At 46.7% G+C, this 18,688-nt stretch overlaps 2 protein-coding genes across 4 annotated transcripts in view; one reads left to right on the top strand and one right to left on the bottom strand.

The window, feature by feature from the left end:
• The window catches only part of AP1AR (adaptor related protein complex 1 associated regulatory protein), a 17,631-nt gene extending 16,350 nt beyond the window's left edge, over positions 1-1,281 (bottom strand). For both annotated transcript variants that reach the window (XM_030479936.1, XM_030479937.1), the window contains exon 1: positions 1,034-1,281. In XM_030479936.1, the coding sequence (XP_030335796.1) occupies positions 1,034-1,110 (77 nt within the window). In that variant the 5' untranslated portion in view covers positions 1,111-1,281. The remainder of the gene's footprint in view (positions 1-1,033) is intronic.
• CDKL2 (cyclin dependent kinase like 2) lies at positions 1,267-18,688 on the top strand. 2 transcript variants are annotated; one of them, XM_030479935.1, is made up of 13 exons: positions 1,267-1,395; positions 8,654-8,848; positions 10,118-10,296; positions 10,988-11,100; positions 11,396-11,535; positions 12,516-12,604; positions 13,109-13,235; positions 14,122-14,396; positions 14,793-14,883; positions 15,657-15,768; positions 15,882-15,988; positions 16,148-16,240; positions 17,617-18,688. In XM_030479935.1, exons 2-12 carry the CDS (start codon positions 8,816-8,818, stop codon positions 16,235-16,237), a joined length of 1,356 nt encoding a protein of 451 aa, XP_030335795.1. In that variant the 5' UTR covers positions 1,267-1,395; positions 8,654-8,815; the 3' UTR covers positions 16,238-16,240; positions 17,617-18,688. The 2 variants fall into 2 exon arrangements, with proteins under 2 accessions (XP_030335795.1, XP_030335794.1); XM_030479934.1 differs by lacking the exon at positions 1,267-1,395 and adding an exon at positions 4,292-4,760.

Here is an 18,688-nt window from a genome sequence, read left to right as displayed (position 1 = left end):
ATAAAGGACCAAAGAGACCTCACAACCAATATTTTAACTCAAATCAAAGCACTAATTTAAAGGGTAAGTATATGTTGCCAGAGACTTACGGTCACTACCCCCAAACGCAGAAAAAAGGGCATAAACCCATGAGTGGAGGCTTAGGAAAAAACACCTGCAAAACAAGAACCTCTTGGGAATTACCTGTTTTTCTCAGCACAAGAAACAGGTAGCTAAGTGCTGGCTGTTGCATTTCAGCTGCTCACATACCCTCTGCTACAGAACTCTGCCAGCACAGGCAGGTATCCACACACATACTTGTCCTGGTCTTCCACCCTTTTCTCTGACAAGTTCTCCTAAAAGGACAAGCAGAAGATGGGATTTGCCTGCTAGAGGTGGTGAGGAAGCAGAGCTTGTGAGTTTGTGATGGGCAAAATGCTCTGCATGTCTGTCTAGAGCTATTATATTATTATCAAAAATAAGAGATCTATAACCATTGAATACAGGTGAGTATATGGAAGAAAACCAAGCTCTTGTACAGGTAACATATCCTTCCCCTGTTGTACATTGCTCTTCCCCGAACTGGTTGTACAGAAGAAAACGTGGACCCCACATTTCCAAGATTAAAGCCAGTTTGTTGGAAGCAGGCTGCTCCTGAGCTTCTGTACCGCTCAGCCTCTTACTCACAGGGAACACAAGATCATACTCCAGGAAATGCGGAGGGTTTCCACCTTCCCACAACCACAGCAGCCTGCACAGATTTCGGCAACCGACCTGAACTCCCTCTTTAAGCTGCTTCCGGGAAAAACCTACCCGGCAAGAGGCGCAGGAGCGGGGCTGTCCCCGCAGCCGGCTACCAAACACCCGCCCGGAGCCGAGCCGCCTTCCCACCCGGCCAGAGTACCGTGGCGACGGTCCCGTCCCTCTCCCCTCCGGGCCGAGCCGGGACCGGGACCGGGACCGACACCGGCCGCTTCGAAGGCGGGGCCAGGCGGGCTCAACACCTCCCCGCCCCGGGGAGGGGAGGGAGCGGGGCGGCCGCGGTGCTCCTTACCCTCCGCCGCGCTGGAGCCGGCCGGCGTCCCTCCGGAAAAAGAGCCCGCAGCACCACTGCGCCCAGCAGTTCCCCATGGCATCCTGGGCTCCCCACCGGCTCCTCCTGCTCCCCTCACGGCGCGCTCAGTCCGGCCCCACCATCACACACAAAGGGCCGGGCAGCGGGCGGAGGCTCCGCGCACGACGCCTCATGGCCGCGGCGCAGCGGCAGATGCCGCATGCCCGGGCGCTGGCCCCGCCCCGCGCTCTAGGGGGAGCGGCCCGGCCCGCCTCGCTCAGCGCCGGGGGGAGGCCGCGCCGCGCCCCGCCCGGCCGGACCGGGCGTTGGAAATCTCCTCTCGTTAAGACACACTGTTGAAGGTATTTATTTCCCTTCCAGGATCTCACGTAACTAGAGCGAGAGGAGGAGGAGGAAGGAGAAGGGGAAGGGGGGGGGATTGAATTGTCTTGGCGGGTGTGAGGTAGCTGGGATGGTCCTGAGTGAACCGAAGCGGGCACAGAAGGGAGGTTCTGTCATCTGGGAAGGAAAGAAAATGAGGTGGTTTAGCACAAAACCGCCTTGGGAAGAAGGCAGTAGCATCTCGAGATCAACTGTCTCATCGCTGCTGTGGGTTTTACTTACAAATTTACGATCTTCACTGTGAGGGTGCTGAGGCACTGGCACAGGCTGCCCAAAGAAGAGGTGAACGCTCCATCCCTGGCAGTGTTCAAGGCCAGGTTGGACAGAGCCTTGGGTGACATGGTCTAGAGTGAGGTGTCCCTGCCCATGGCAGGGGGTTGGAACTGGATGATCTTAAGGTCCTTTCCAGCCCAAATCATTCTGTGTTATTACCCTCCACTTTGTGAGGTGAGGAGAAATAGAGTATGCTGTGACATTTGTATCTTGGCATACTTGGCATATGTTCACTACAGCTTGCGTGTGAAAAGAAGTTCCTTAATTAAAAAAAAAAAAAAAGAAAAAAGAGAAACCCACCATATGCAAAAAAAAAAACCAAACCAAAAAACCCCCAAAAAACCCCAAACCCACAAACATGCCTTAATTAAAAAAAACCACAAATGAACAAAGAAAAGCAACAAAAAAAACAAACCCCATCATTGTCATTTCAGCCCTAAAAGATCATTCGGGGCACCAGATTGCTTCATCCCTAACTATTCTAAATGGTGGGATACTTAGTTATCAAAAATAAGAACTGGTTGTGTGGTTCATCTAAAACCCAGTATTTCAGCAAAAGAGGTTGTCATTATTTGTCTTCCTGAGGCTTAACTACGATGGTCTCTTCTCCCAAGTAACAAGCAATAGGACAAGAGGAAACATCCTCAAGCTGCGCCAAGAGAGGTTTAGATTGGAGATTAGGAACAATTTCTTCACTGAGAGGGTGGTCAGGCATTGGAACAGGCTGCCCAGGGCAGTGGTGGAGTCACTGGAAGTGTTCACGAACCATGTAGATGAGGCCCTCAGTGACATGGTTTAGTGGTGGCCTTGGCAGTGCTGGGGTAATGGTTGGACTTGATCATCTTAAAGGTCTTTTCCAACCTGGTTGATTCTATGGAGGATTAGGACAGAGACCATGATGTCCGGCAAAGAAAACAGAAAAATGAAATCGGAACTGAGACCGTGTTGGACATTCTCTAGATGAACATTTCTGAGAGGTACAGCAAGACATCATGTTATGAAAGTAAAAAAAAAGGGGTTTTCTCAAATTACCAAAACTTGATCAGTGCCATTGAGATACCAACAGGCTGTCAAACATATCTGGAGCATGGGTACTGTATTGTTTAGTGAGACATCTCCCTCCTTCACCATCTCCGATCTCTGTGGCTTAAAATGATGGCACTGCACCAACACGGATCATCATAAATTAACAGTGATGTTATGTATATAAAAGTAAAGACCACAAAAAACAAACCCCCAGGGCAAACCCATAGCCAAAAGAAATGGTTGTCATGTTGCTGATGGTAGAAATCAGCACTACTCACTTGCTACAGTAACGACGAGCAGTAGAAGGGGGCAAGAATACAATAAATTAATGCCAGCTGAGTCCAGATATATTGCTTTTTTCCTGGAAATGCACTGTGCATTACAGCGATGGCATATACAAATGGGAATGAGGGTGAAGGAGAAATAACAACCAGAAATGAATTATGGAAGGTGACACATATCCATGTAACTCAAGAGAAATACGATCAAGGTTTCAGAAAGCATTATTGGCATATATGATGCTTCATATTTTCCAGGGAATTGGTATTTTGGCAAGGTTGATGTGCCTTTCCCAAAGAGAAGTGTTGCAGCAGCCAGACCTGGCGAGTGTCCATGTATTTCTTCAGAGCAAATGGAGACCTTTTCTTCAAGGGTTCAAAGACTGTGAAACAGAGGCCACCAACCCAAGGCCTTCAAGGTGACAGCAGAGGAGGACATTTAGGGAGCAGTGGGCCCTGGGGAACAGGAGACCCATGGAATTACCATGGCCAGTCAGTGAGAAGGGGGATGCCCTCCACAGCCTGAGGGCTTCCCAAATTTTGCAGTCCTTCCCTTCACCCAGTCCCTACCAAATACAAAACGCCTTGAGGATCCAGTCTTAAGCCTTTTAATTAATGAACATAATTAGATAACTAGATTAGATGTCTAATGGATACAGCAGCATTATTTTATTTATTTTTTTTACTTCATAGAATCACAGAATGGTTTGGGTTGCAAAGGACCTTAAGTTCCAACCCCCCTGCCATGGGCCCGGACACCTCACACTAGACCATGTCACCCAAGGCTCTGTCCAACCTGGCCTTGAACACTGCCAGGGATGGAGCATTCACCACTTCTTTGGGCACCCTGTGCCAGTGCCTCCCCACCCTCACAGGAAAGAACTTCTTCCTTAGATCTAACCTGAACTTCCCCTGTTTCAGTTTAAACCCATCACCCCTTGTCCTATTGCTACAGCCCCTGATGAAGAGGCACCTTAAATCAGTGGACCTGTTCATCTGGGTTCTTAATACCTTATTTTTTAATTACTTAGAGAAAGATACAGCTAATATAGACAAAGGTCTTCAGGGCTTCACTGGGTCCTACAACTGGTTTTCTAAACCTCTAGTAGATTTGCAGGAGGCTGTGTTTAAAACCAAGAGATCCATTTGGATACGGTATCTTGATTTATTAATAGCTAAGGAATCTGGTCTAGCTGATACTCATACCTTACCGTTCGCCTTAGCTGAGAAAAGCCACCGTGCTTCTCCGCCACAGTTACTGTATTTTTAGGAGAAAAGCGCAAGATACGCGGTGGCATCTTCCCGCAGGAGGAGGTTTGATACCGCTCCGCCGGGGGCTGCACGGACACGCAGGAGGGGAGCCTTTTAGCAGATAATTAACGAATAAACCCACAACAGGGGCAGCGCTACCTCAGGACCGCGCCGTCCCCCGGAGCAGCGCGCCCGGGCGTGCGGTGCGGTACGGCACGGCGCGGCTGTTGCGACAGGCGGGCCGTCGCCCTGGTGACGGGGCGGGAGGCCGCGGTCCGTTCCGTCATCCGCGGCTTGGCAGAGGGTCCGGAGGGGGAAAAGCCGCGTCCATGGAGAAGTACCAAGTGCTGGGCCTCGTGGGGGAAGGCAGCTACGGGGTGGTGGCCAAGTGCAGAAACAAGGAGAGCGGGCAGATCGTTGCCATCAAGAAGTTCTTGGAGAGCGAGGATGACGCGGTGGTGAGGAAGATCGCCGTGAGGGAGATCAAGCTGCTGAAGGTGAGCAGGGAGCCGCAAAGCCTGACCAAAACGATGGCTTTTTGATGGCTTTGTGGTTCAATTCATCGCTCTTCGTTCAGCTGGAAGGCGTCTGTGTCACTCCGGTGTATTGTGAATCTAGTCAGGTGTTTAAATGCCTTCGGGAGAGCAAACGTCACCTTCAAGCAGAATAGTCACCTCATGTCTGTGGTTTGAGGCTTTTCTCGCAGTGGCGGTGGTCGTTGTTGAGAGCTGGTGGTGTGGGTGAGATCTGCCTGTAGGGAGTTGATGGATTCTTGGGAAGAAACTGCCTCTTGATACTCCTTAATAAATAGTCCTTTAGGGAGCAGTGTTTGTCCAGTGAACTTATGGGATAGGTGTAAATTTAAGCCATTGGGTCAGTCTTGAAAGGAAACACAGTTGTTTCTGACCAAAGCGTAACTAAGTCCAAACCAAAAGAGGCTTGGTTGGGCCCTGTGTATTTCGGGGAGCAGCCAAGCCATGCTAGCTTCATTTAGCCTTTGAGTTGCAGCCTTGTAGAGCTGATTTTCCTCTCAGATGAGTGCTGTGCTGGATTTGCCTGGCTAAACCCAACTCGTGTTTGTGCCCTGTATTCAGCAAGGAAAGTTATGCGGAAGGGAGCCGCAGGGTCTCTGTTGCCTCCAGGTGGTGACCGTCTCCCCTTGTGTTGTGTACTAAATGTGAATACCTTGCTGCTGAGAATTTGCTGAAAATGAAAGAAATGCTGAACTTCTAAAACTTGCAGGTGAATTATGGCCTTAATATGAGACAGTGTGCCTAACCAGAGCAGGTACTGGTGTTACCTGATATGGAAAAAATGCTCCTAGGAAGCATTTTTAATTAAAAAACCCCAAACTTTATTTTATTAATGGCACTTTTCTACCAGGCTTGTACTGCCAGCCAGAGGCTAGAGGAGGAGGAGAATAGGTACCAAATCCCCTGAACCTTACGAGTCCAGCTGGCTTAATGTACTTTGCTGTTTGAGTACCTGATTTCCCTGGTATCACTTGTGGATGCTTTATAACTCACCTAAATGTCCAGTCATCCTTCAGCCTGTTGGCCTCTTACCAGCAGCATTATGTGGTGTAGCCTTGTTGTGTGGGTTGGTTTGTTAAAGGTATTTCCCTTGGTGGGCTCCGTATACTCTGCCTGGGAAAGTACCCACAGAGCTGGGTTCTGTGTATGTGTGCTCTTTAGTGTTTTGTCATACAGCCTTTCTGCTTCCTGTCTCGACTTTATTCTTCCTACAGAAGCTTTTGCAAGCTCCTAAACTGTTTCCCTGCAAGTTTTTTTCCTGCTGCGTTCCTTCATGAATGCTAAGGATGCAGGGCGGCATTCCTTGCTGGGACATATGTCAGTTCTTCTGCTTCCTCTTAAGCCATCTTCAGCCCCTGTGTTTGCCACCTCTAGCAAGTGGTAGTTTGTAACCTCTAGCAGTAGTTGCAGCGTTTTCCTTCTCCCCTTGTCCCACAGGAGATATGCACAGAGGAGTGCTGTCTTTGGGCCTGGACGAATGGTTTTAAGTGTTGAGACAAAGGTGATGTGTCTGGTGAAGCAATGAAGGAAAGTTGGAGCGCATTCAGGCTGGAAAGGACCTTAAAGCTCATCCAGCTCCAACCCCCTGCCGTGGGCAGGGACACCTTCCGCTAGAGCAGGTTGCTCCAAACCTCTGTGTCCAACCTGGCCTTGAACACTGCCAGGGATGGAGCATTCACCACTTCTTTGGGCAACCTGTGCCAGCGCCTCACCACCCTCACAGCGAAGAACTTCTTCCTTAGACCTAACCTGAACTTCCCGTTTCAGTTTAAACCCATCACCCCTTGTCCTATTGCTACAGTTCCTGATGAAGGTCCCTCTCCAGCATCCTTGTAGGCCCCCTTCAGACACTGGAAGCTGCTCTGAGGTCTCCACGCAGCTTCTCTTCTCCAGGCTGAACAGCCCCAATTTTCTCAGCCTGTTTTCATACGGGAGGTGCTCCAGCCCCTGATCATCCTCGTGGCCTCCCCTGGACTTGCTTCAACAGCTCCAAGTCCTTTTTATGAAAAGAAGTTCTTTCTTCTTCTTAAGAGCCACAGACCTTTAGCGTCAATGGAAATGTATGTGCTGGAGCTCGACACGCAGCCAGCAGCTCCAAGCATTGTCCCCTCAGACTCTTTTAAAGTGGATCTGTGTGAGTCTGGATCATACCTGAGGTGTTTGACTCGGTTACTGAGTCAAAGCACGTACCACCTCCCAGGTGTGCTGGGAATTAACTTGCTTTCCTGCGTAAATGGGAGCTTAAGCTTAACAAGGGAAACATTTACATACTCAGCTCAGTATTCACATAACTCAGTAATGTGGCCTCTGCCAGTGCAGATAAACACCTAGAGGTTTAATCTTTCTGGAGTTTCTTCACTTGCGTGCTCCCTGCAAACCCGTGGGGCTTGGGGCTGGCAGCTCCTCTGCCTTGCAGAGCATTTCCCTGCCCATCCCTGTGCTCTGCAGTCCTCCTGCATCTTCCTTGGTCGCCATCCCTGGGCTGGGGTGCAGCCTCTAGTGCCATTTCCCTGCTGGGCTCCAAGCTAATAAGTAACTGTACATTGTAGTAATAAGTACACTGTACATTTGTTTTGTTGAAGTGGTGTGTGATAAACCATTGTTACAAATATGTAATGAAGTGGAGGTGAGTTCTTGTCTGGTCAGGGTGTGATGACAAAATAACTAGAAAATACAGCTACTTTTTTTTTCCTTTTCATTTAAGCTGCATATTTTTTTCTCTACGCTATCTTCAGCTTTCCCTTCTGCATAATATAGGAGAAAAAAAAATCTCTTCAGGTCCTTGGCTGGTCAGTTTTCCCTGTGAATCCACTAGACACAGTTTAATAGAAGCTGTTTAATTGTTATAACAGTATCACAGGTAAGAATGCTGAACTTTCCTTTTATCCATCTTTAAATGTGCTTGTATTCTGGCACGTGTTAGTTGTTGTGAATGTGTTTTAAGTGTCAACAGGAGTGCTTTGGGTATGGTAGGAGCTTAAAAGAGAAGCCTGAGGGAGCAGGCGAGGTAGCATAGGGTTTTTCCATCACCTTGGTGAGAATCTTTTCTCAAGGGCTTTGATGCACAGATACAGCCAACGTTAGCAGAACAGGCTGTGTTTATTGCTGCTTGAGTTGTTTGTAAGCACGACCAGGGAACAAGCAAGGAGTCTCTGTGGCTCACCGCTCATGGTTAATTGTCCTGTTGTTCTCCTTGCAGTGGTCAGAGACATACTGGGCAGCATGCTGAGTTTCCCAGTACAAACCAGCCTGCTTTGGCTTTCCTGCCAGCTTGGGGAGCTCTGGATTTTCCTTTGCCACAGCAAGTCTTTGTGGGAGGTGTTATTGGGTGCCTGCTGTCTCTCACGTCTTCACCACGTGCTCCTCTGGAATTCTTTTTGACTTCCTCAAGATTTCTCTCATGTGGAGAATAAGCTTGCTCTAAAGCTTGTCAAGATCGGGGTGTAAGATAGTGTCACCTCTTGCGCGAGGAGATTATTGTGCGAAGCAGAACATGTGAGGTGTTCCAACAACAGAACAGTGTATTTTAAGCATCCCCATTAAGAAGAAAAGCCCTTAGTCAGTGTTTTATTTATTTTTAGGTTACAAACCCAGGTGTCTGCTTACATAAGGTGGTGGGAATCCTCTGGATACTGTTTAAAAAATAAAATAGGCAAAATAATATTCTAAAATATCAATGAGCTTGATTTTAAGAACAAATGAATGTGAGTGCCATGAGGAGAAGCGCATTCCAGGGCAGTACAGTGGCTAGGTCGCAGTTAAAAGTATCTCAGTTTTCTGATAAAAAAGTATCCAGGTCGCAGTTTACCCATTACATGCTGTCAAGCTCTCACAAAATATTTCCTGTTTTATAACAGCAACTCAGGCATGAGAATCTCGTGAACCTGCTGGAAGTGTGTAAAAAGAAGAAACGGTGGTACCTGGTGTTTGAATTTGTGGACCACACAGTGCTTGATGACTTGGAGGCATTTCCCAATGGACTAGACTGCAACAGAGTTCGGAAATACCTATTTCAGATCATGAGAGGAATAGCATTTTGCCACAGTCATAACGTAAGTATGCACAAGAAGTCAGCTCTGCAGGTAACCTTGAATGAATAGATACAGAAGTGTATCATTTTAATATATACAAAAACTTAGAGAAATAGAGCTTTGGCTGAAAGGGAAGAGTCAGGGCAGGGTGGCAGGACTGAGTTTCACATAAAATGTCTGAGCTTGATGTCAGTTAATCTATCAGTCTTGTCTCTGATTGATTTGTGAGAGTGTTTCAAAGGAAGGGTCCAGAAGTCCATGGGGATTCAGTACTTGGGTGGCACCTTGTCATGGGTTGGCTTATCTTGCAGAGGGAGAAGACTGGGGCTGTTCAGCCTGGGGAAGAGAAGCTGCGTGGAGACCTCAGAGCAGCTTCCAGTATCTGAAGGGGGCCTACAAGGATGCTGGAGAGGGGCTCTTCATTAGGGACTGGAGCGATAGGACAAGGGGTGATGGGTTCAAATTGAAACAGGAGAAGTTCAGGTTAGATCTAAGGAAGAAGTTCTTTCCTGTGAGGGTGCTGAGGCACTGGCACAGGCTGCCCAAAGAAGTGGTGAATGCCCCATCCCTGGCAGTGTTCAAGGCCAGGTTGGACAGAGCCTTGGGCGACATGGTCTAGTGTGAGGTGTCCCTGCCCACGGCAGGGGGTTGCAACTAGATGATCTTAAGGTCCTTTCCAACCCAAACCATTCTGTGATTCTATGAATCTCTCTTTCGAAAGCTGAATCCTGATAGTGTCTATGTAAACATGTAGGCTTGCTTTTTCTCTTCAGTATTTTTACGTTTTTCTTCTCAACTGATTTCTAACAGGTTTGCCAATTTAATCCTTGTTGTGTAACTATATATATATAAACACATACACATTTATTTATTTATATGTTTAGGAAGCTATTTCTCTTATGAATGCCTAAAATACTCTTCATGTTTAACTGCAGGACATGCCCATGGCCTTTGCAATACATACAGCTTTTAAACTTGTGGTCAAGGCCAGATTTTCGAGCATAATAAATTGTGTCCGTTAAAATATCTATGGTAAATACACCTGCCAAATATATGCATAGAGATACATAAAAAGAGGTTCTGTGCTTACCTGTGCACTGGGGTCAGCAGCTGTTCATTGACTGAATGAATGTAGCTGTATTTTACAGACTCTGTATGTTTCCCGTGCCTGCAAAAATGGGATTTTTCTACCTGGATGTGAGAAAGCTACTGGTTTTGGTGAGCCAGTCCGTTTACTGTGTAGAAAGGGGGAATTTATTTGTCTTGACTTGTTGTTTTATTTCCATGCAGATAATCCATCGGGATATTAAGCCAGAGAACATATTAGTTTCTCAGTCAGGAGTTGTAAAACTCTGTGACTTTGGATTTGCCCGGACCTTAGCAGCTTCTGGCGAAGCTTACACAGACTATGTGGCAACCCGCTGGTACAGAGCTCCAGAGCTGCTGGTGGGAGACATCAAGTATGGCAAGTAAGACTGGCATGTGAGCCTGCAGAAGGGTTGTGGGGTGTATGGAGAGGTTGCTCTGGTTTTTGGGGAGGCAGGGGACTGTAGGTTAACGGGACGGAACAGGTTGCCCAAGGAAGTTGTGAATGCCCCATCCCTGGCACTTCAAGGCCAGGTTGGACAGAACTTTGGGCAACCTGGTCTAGTGTGAGGTGTCCCTGCCCATGGTAGGGGGTTGGAACTAGATGATCTTAAGGTCCTTTCCAAACCAAACCATTCTGTGATTCTGTGCTGTTCAGCATTCCCTGATTATTCCCTTGTAAAGGTTGAAGCCTTCCTCCTTATTCTCTGGCTCTGCAGCTAACTCCTGCCAGTGCTGGGCTTTCCTGACTCAAAAGGCAAGGAGAGCCCTCGGCATTCCTGGTCTGTTGTCTGTAGGAGCTTTTCAGTTGCCAGTGTTGGTACTGGGGGAGGCTGTGACTGCCGTGCAGTTGGAGTTACAGAGAGAAGGCAGAAAAGTCCCTCCAAACAATTTCAGACAGGCGTTTTGGGAGGGAGGATGAGATTTGTGTTACTGGGATCCCCAGTGTCACAAAACCAGGTCAGAGCTTAAACTGTGTTGCTCACAAGTCTCTTAGTACAATTGTGAAGGTTTAAGTATGTCCCTGTATTACCTAAACTTAGCTGGGGTGTTGTTTGGTTTTTTTCTTTCCAGGGCTGTGGATGTGTGGGCTATTGGCTCTCTGGTAACAGAAATGCTCACAGGAGAGCCCCTTTTCCCAGGAGATTCAGACATTGACCAGCTCTACCATATCACTGAGTGCCTGGGTAAGAACAGTCTGTCAGGATCCTCATGCCTGCTTACTAATAGAGGGGTCAGATACATTCTGATGGGGGGAAGGAAGGTGTTGGGGAAAGGCTGTTTGTGCTGAGCTGTCTCTGAGAGCATGTGCTCTTAGCACCTTTTACAAATGGGGAGCTAAGAATTTGTGAGTACAGTATCAGTTCATGGCACACTATAGCCCTTAAGGGTAGTGCTGACCCAGTGTTTCAGCTTTTTAAATGTTTCACCAGACTGTTCTGTATTCCTTCCCTGATGGTTGCTTTGTTTGTGTGATTCCAGGTAATTTAATTCCAAGACACCAAGAGTTACTCTATAAAAATCCCCTCTTTGCTGGCATGAGGTTGCCTGAAGTGAAGGAGGCCAGATCTCTGGACAAACGCTATCCCAAGCTCCCTGCTGCAGTGCTAGATTTAGCCAAGGTAATTAACTGGTGCTTTACTATGAATGTTTCTCTGTTTCCTTGTCCTTGGGGAGCTGAATACAGCCCACAGAAAGGGCTGGCACTGTTAAAGTGGCTTTCTCTCAACTACCCATGCACGAGCAACTGCTTGGGTTGGTGGCTTAGTGGGGGCTGCAAGGTTACAACAGCAACCATCCTGGGTGACTGGAGAGACTAAGCCAGCCATCTCCAGAGCCAAAATGGCCAGTGCATATCCTCCAGGGAGGATTTGTAGCATATAGTGCCCCACTGATCAAGTTTTCCAAGGAGATTTGAGAGGTGAAGAAGAGCTGGTGTGTTGAAAGCATCAGTTGACCTTTTGAATAGTGTCCCAACAAGCTTTGCGTCTCATCTGCTACCAAAGTGGATGCTTTGTAGATCAGATGCTTACTTGTTACCTGTTACTCACTAGCAGAGCTGTGGGGATACAGTGTTTTCTGCCAACCCCACCTCTATCTGCTGGTGGAGGCACTGCAAGGCAGCATGCTTGGATCCCTTGCTGGTGGAGGGATGTGTCTGCTATGAGGCAGTTAGGAAGCCTAGAACTTTGGAATAGACTCCGGAGAATCCTTCCAGGGAGTTGGGGGTTTGGGTTTTTTTTGTACTTTCACGTAGTAGTCTGGAGCTGGGTAACTAAACCCCATGTGGCTTTATTTGAAATGGCTGATGGTCAAAAGAGATTGTAAAGCCTCAGCCAGACAAAGGTAACTGAAACAAGGGAGATTTACTGAGAGCAGAGTGATCTGAGCAGTGAGTCGCTGTGAGCACTGGTGATTAGGATGGAAGCAGCCAGCGAACACAGAATGTTTTTGGCAGTGGTATGCCTTGTGCTCATTTCAGTATAATAGGCCCTAGAGGGGAGAGACTGAAGCATTTTTCTTGCCTTTTCTCTCAGCAATGTTAAAGCCTTTGTTTCATTTCTAATGCATTTGCCTTCTCATGTTTACCTTGCTTTAACAGAAGTGTTTGCAGATTGACCCAGACAAAAGACCATCCTGTGCTGAACTCTTGGAGTGCGATTTCTTCAACAAGGATGGATTTGCTGAAAGGTAAACACTTCCTTTCTTGCTCAAAGCAGGCTAATATTAGAAGGAGGCTAAGCAGCTGCACTTAAAGATTGCGTGCTGGCTTTGCAGAGCTGACAGCCTTTGGATGTCTTGGTTTTGTTTGGGTTTAGCCTTTCTGGAAATAGGAGAACAGTCAAAAGGGGACACTGCAGCAGCATGTTTGCCTCATTAGCTGATCATGACGCTAATTCAACAGTGTGCGCACCCAGCAGCGCACCATATTGGGTAGTTTAGTCTAACACCGTGTTCACTGTCTGCATCCACACCAGACTGGGACACAAACACCTTCATTGCTGTCATGTGAAAAGCACGTGCTTGAAAGATTTTCTTTGTTTTAATGGATACATCATTTTTTAGCTGGCTTCTTATTAGTTAAAAAGGCATGGTTGGTTTGGTTACTTAAAAAGCTATCAGAGCCTGGGCTGATGTGAAGATACTGAGATTAACAGAAGCCCTTTTTATTTTTTCCCCTTGCGTGGAATATAGATTTACTCAGGAGCTTAAATTAAAGATTCAGAAAGATGCCCGAGACCATCAATTACAAAAAAAATCAAAAATCAGCAAAAGGGACAAAGATGATGGCTTAGAAGAGAGAAAAATCCTTGGTGTCCAGGTTGGTCCATCTTTGTTTTCCAATATTATTTTTTCCCCATGTTTTAAAATCAGTACGTGCAGCAGTGTAAGTTCGTAGCAAAAATATAAGCATAATTGTCCATTTAATTAAAAAAAAACAAACAAACTACTAGATAAGTGTGCTGTGCCTCCCCTTTGGAGGCTACTGTGAGGCGAAACAGCACCAGAGACCTTGTCACCCGATCCAGAGCAATAAACTGTGCCTGTGCCCCCACAGCTCTGACAGCCAGCACAGTGCAACCTGTGGGCTGTTGTGTAGTAGTTGTGTGCCGTTGATTCTGTGTGATTGGCAGCTATGAGGTTGCTCTAGTGCTTGGCTCAGCAGTCTGCAAGTGGCCGTTGGGCCAGTCCCTTGCAGGTAAACTACATTGCACATACAGAGCTGGAGAATCCTTTGGGAAGGATTAAGTCATGTTGAATCACAAAAACATGCTTGTATGCTGCTGTTTACCTGTGTTAAAGCCCTGCCTCCAAAATAACATATTTTCCTTTCAACCAGATACAAGGAGTAGAGGCTTCAGAGTGACTTTGAGGTGACACTGGGCTCAGTTCTTATTTGATTTATTTGGAAGTGACACGGGATATGGCTGTTCTTCCTCCATCATTTCCTATCTAAATCAGATAGAATATCCTCCATCAGATCCTATTCTGAAGTGACTTACTTACAGAGGGTGCTGGAACCCTGGCAAGTCTCCTTCTGTTTGATGGAAAACAGAGGTTTTCTACTAAAATCAATTCCATCTCCATCAGATCCCTGCAGAACCATGCAGGTTTAGGCTTTTGACTTCTTATTCCTGCACGCACTGTTCTAAGCTACTTTGTAAGCATGACTGTAAGGGAAAGACGATGCTTATCTTCCCAAACAGGATTTCAGCATTGAGCCAAAGAGCAGAGATGCAAAGCTGTTCAAGGCGAAGCACTCGAAAGCTGGTGCAGAGAGAGCAGACCGATCCTCCAACCTGAGCATCCTGTACGACAGTGCGATCAACCCTTTTAAAATAAGCTCTCGAACCAGCCTCAAAGATTCCAGCAGCAGCTTGGACTATGTCAAGAACACAGGCATAGTTATCCCTCCCATCAACCAGAACGTTTCTCCCACTGCAGTTGGGATGGGTCCTTTGCCTGGGAACCTTAGTTACAGGTATGGGAGCAGAGCTAGAGGAGCCCGTAGCCATCATCCCTGTTGCTGAGGGACCGAAATGGCCTGAGAGAGGGGCAAAGTGATGATGGTTTGGGATGTTTGGGATGGGACATTGCTAGGAACAGCCCTTGGATGGAGGATTGTCTTCACCTCGAGCAGCTGTGCATGTGTTTCAGCACTGGGCAAAGCTTCTGAACAGCAGCAGTTCACCAGCTGCTGTGGCACTGGCTTGTGGCTTGTCCTTTGGACCAAACTTCTCTGTTAACTGAGCTCACAAAAGGATGTTCTCCCTGTGAGCCATCTTCCTAAGCATTTCACGACAATGTTTCTGGATGTCTTGCATTTGTTGTTTGTATTTTCACCAGTTAATACAGTTTGGTGCATTTTTGATTATAGAGCTGACGAAAAGAGTAAAAAACACTTGAACCCGTTTCTAAGGCAGCGGAAGCATTCTCCAGCAGGCCATTACAGTGTAAGCTTGACCTCGGTAAGTCATCTGCCTTTCCCCCTTGGCAAAGCACAGATCAATTCTGAACTCAAGTACGTGTTTTCTTGTCAAGAATCCCATCTGTTGCAGCCTTCACCATGACTCCCAACTAGAAATATTCTTTTCTTCACCCCTTTTGCCCTACAGATGTGTCTGTTATCCCTTGCTAATAGTTATCTTATATGAAACATATTTTCTGTCAGAGGACAATTTTAAATGAGGGAGCAGTCCTCAAGGGTATCTGTGAGACTTGGAATAAATCCATGGCCAAGAAAAGCAGACCGTGTGTGCTGTGTCTCTGAAGCAGAATTGAGGATTTGGGTTTAACATGGGCAGGGCCTTATTTAGTCATTTCATAAATGCATTGAAAATGGATAATGAGAACAAGTGAACTGGAAAGCTTTCCACTGCACACACTACCTAAGCAATATTCTTTCCATGCTAGCAGGAATGTTTGCCTTCTTAGAGCTAACTAATCCAAGGCATTCTCCAGGTGGTATATTTTGTCTCTCTGAAAGCAGTCTCTCTTAGATGATTGTTTTGGGGGTTTCTTGCTGTGGGTGTTCCATTGTTTATAATGTATAAATGACACGTGAGCAGAATGGATTCCTTCTCACACATTAGAGTCTCTTCTTTTACTCTTCCCCAAGTTCCAACTACAGCAGAACATTGCTATGTTGATGCATTTTTAAGCTTGAAAATAGCTTTGGTTTTTTTGTTTGGGTTTTTTTTCCTATGTTTTTGCGAGCTGGTACTTATGCCCTTGATTACAGGTTGCTAATGAAAAAAACATCCTTCAGGCAAATAGGAGAAAATGGGACTTCTCCAAGACAGATGTGCATTTGCCAGAGCTAAATCATCTGCCTGAGCTGAGAGGAGGGGAAGGTATGATGTCCTCTAAATAAATCTGGTTACTAAGTGAGTGGCAGGAAGCAGTGTGTGTTGCAGCAGTCAGCTCGTGCTTCCTTAACACTGTATGCATTGGTTGTCTTTTGCAGCTTGGCATCCCAGATATCTGAAAAAGGAAAATAAAACCATTTCAGAGTCCCGTGTCCCCTCCCTTGCTGCTATTGACCTCCATACCCCAAGTCTGGCCTCACAACAGGTAACAACATTTTGGGAATCTGATGTGAGCTAAGAACAGGTTTGGTTTAAGTTACATGTTGGCGTTGCATGTCCCTAGCAGGCAGTTTCTGATTGTTCTCTCCATTTATACTAGACCTGGAAATTGATCCTCTCTGGCTTTTTCTTCCCCAATTTACAGCTGTCAGGGACTTTGATGCCTGAGGCATCAGAAGGCAGCTTCCCCAGAGTTGAGCACCAGCCTCATGGAGAAGATCACAGCTGCCTGTAAAAGGTGGGCTCTCATTTCTGCTGTGTAGCTTTAATTTCTGCATACACGTGGTATGTACAGACAAATTATGTTGCCTCTGCGTTTTCTATGGCCTTTGCTTAATAGATTCCTACCTCTTCTAACAAAAACCTCCCCAGAGCCTTCTGATGGCCTTCAAATGGATAGTTTCATGAACACTTAGCATTGGTGTTGGAAATTAAGCAGCTCCTGAAGTCGGGTTTGAGCAAGCTGATAGAATGACAACAAGGGGAAGCTGGTTACCTTCACGTGAGGAGTGCATGTACAGCATTGTCAAGGGCATCAGGGAAAATGGAAGGGAGAAGGGAAAATAGCATTGGGGGGGTGGGTGGGGCTTGTCAAGCTTAACATTAGTGAAAATGTTTAGAAATGAAGTCATGCAGTCGAAATTAATGTAGCTGTTGGTAACTCTCCGAGCATGAGGTAGGAGTCTGGGAGAGAAGGAAGCTTAGGAAGAGTCCTGGCTATGTGGTTGGCCTGTTGACTTGTAGTCTTAAGGTCGAAGGACTGAGTTTGAAGTCAGCCACTCTGTCTGCACTTTCACTTAGCATTGCATCTTACCATTCCAGATTGTTTTAAGCTAAGGCTTTTAAATGTGGTTTTAATAGTTTCTCGTCTTGCCTATCGAAAGACATGCAGTTCTTTAAGTCATTTTGTCTAAAAGAAAACTCAGGGGAAAAAAATTGTGTGGTTTTGTTTGCTGTTTTGCTTTTTTTCTATTGGGGTATTGTTACCTCTTGATGTTCAACATCTTCCAAGGAGTCTGCTGTACGTGTTGGAGTTAGTATCATCCTCTTGCATGTGGGAACTGCAGTGCTGAGCTTAGGGTTTTTACTGTCAGAATCACATCTCTTTCCTCGCTGAGGCTGGGCAGAAGGGACTGAGGAAGCATAAGCTGGGGAGAAGAAAGAGGGAAGGAGACAAGGTGCTTTGGAAGGGTCTTCAGAGGCTGTGCTCCAAAATGTCACCAGCTTTATCGGAACCTTGTCCTGCATAGATGGGCTTTACTCAGGGCTCTGGCGACGGATGTGATCACATACCTGCCCCTGCAGGGATTCTCTCTGGGGCCAAAGGGATCACCAGGCACCAGGGCTGCATGTGCTCCTCATCTGTATGAGTGTATTTGTCAATTGATGTGATGTGGAAGAAAGGAGAAAAAGCATTAGGATGGGAAGCAATCCTGATAGAAGTAGGGGAATAAGAAAGTTGTCTCGTCTGTGAAGCATAGAGGTGTAGGGGTGTAGGTGCACAGTGTTAGCAAGGTAATAAATCAAACTAAAGGAGGAATATAATCAGGGAGAACCTCTGTGGTTGTGTTAGCCTGTCCATAACATCATTCTGCTGTGCTCTTCTCGATGCAGGTGGCTGAAAGGGTGGGAACAGTCCACCTGAGTTACCAGTGCTAAGGCTGTGAGTTCTCTGAGGAGGGAGGAGGATCCCTCACCCTCCCGCCAGGGCTGCTATGGAAGGGGCTCGGGCACAGCCCCAGGGCAGGGCTCGCACTGCCATTGCTGCTGGATTTCTTGCACATAAAACAGCTCCTGAAATGTTGACTTTTGGGTCTTGTCTGAGAAAAATAGTGGCTTTTGGTGCATGACAAAGGTAGACACTGGTTTGGAGGATTTTCGGAGGAAGCCGCGCTTTCTTTTGTTGAACTGCTGCCCTTTTGGGGCTTTCCTTTTTAAATGAGTAGTGAAGAGAGTGGACAGCTGCAAAACTTGCCTCAGTGGGCTACCAAATCTGTGCTGGAAAACACCTTGGTCTACTGACAAAAATGTCAGTAAAGAAAACATTTGTGCAAGAAAAACAACGTTTAAATGTGTAAGTGTTCCCAGCTGTTCCTTTGAAACCCTTGCTAACGCTCGGCTGTGTGTGTGACCTGGTGTTCAGCTCCTTTTATCCCCACGTGTTCATTTGGGTGCTTGTCTTTTGGGTGTTTAAATGGGCAGGTTGACTGCTCTTAGTGGTGAAGGAAGAATATCAGTGTGAATTGACACACCAGCAAGCAGTGTGCGAGCTGGGTTGCTAGTGACATGGGAAATGGCCTGTGTGAGTGCTCAGTAGCTCAATGAAGTGCTCAATCCCTTGAAGGAACATGGCATTTAAGTGTAGATCCCCACATAGCAGGTTGTGGGGAGAGAGAGACGCCATCACTTTTGTCTTGGGGCTGTTAGGAGACTATTTTTGCTTAACTGCCTATAGTCAGGTCTGCAGTGTCCCTGCGTTGCTCACAACTCTGTTTTCAGCTGTCACAGCTCATCCCACTGAACGGTGTAGTTGATTTTGGAACTTTAATTGTCTTTCCCCAAAAGACAGCCTCTCCCATCAATGTGGAATATGCTATGGGTGTCATCGTCTTTAGAGCTTTGTGACTATCCTGTGCGTTGACATGTACATTAAAATTTGTAAATAAAAGGATATTTAAATCCCAAA

The sequence above is a fragment of the Strigops habroptila genome, chromosome 3, assembly GCF_004027225.2.
Source record: "Strigops habroptila isolate Jane chromosome 3, bStrHab1.2.pri, whole genome shotgun sequence".
Lineage (NCBI taxonomy): Eukaryota > Metazoa > Chordata > Aves > Psittaciformes > Psittacidae > Strigops > Strigops habroptila.
The sequence above is the reverse complement of the archived record's forward strand: the minus strand, read 5'-3'. Positions and strand labels throughout refer to the sequence as shown.

Excerpts from the sequence above, each read along its gene's own strand:
- CDKL2 (XM_030479934.1), top strand. The coding sequence starts at position 4,593 with ATGGAGAAGTACCAAGTGCTGGGCCTCGTGGGGGAAGGCAGCTACGGG. Across the intron at positions 4,761-8,653 it reads GGGAGATCAAGCTGCTGAAG|CAACTCAGGCATGAGAATCT; the intron begins GTGAGCAGGGAG and ends GTTTTATAACAG. Across the intron at positions 13,236-14,121 it reads GAAAAATCCTTGGTGTCCAG|GATTTCAGCATTGAGCCAAA; the intron begins GTTGGTCCATCT and ends CTTCCCAAACAG.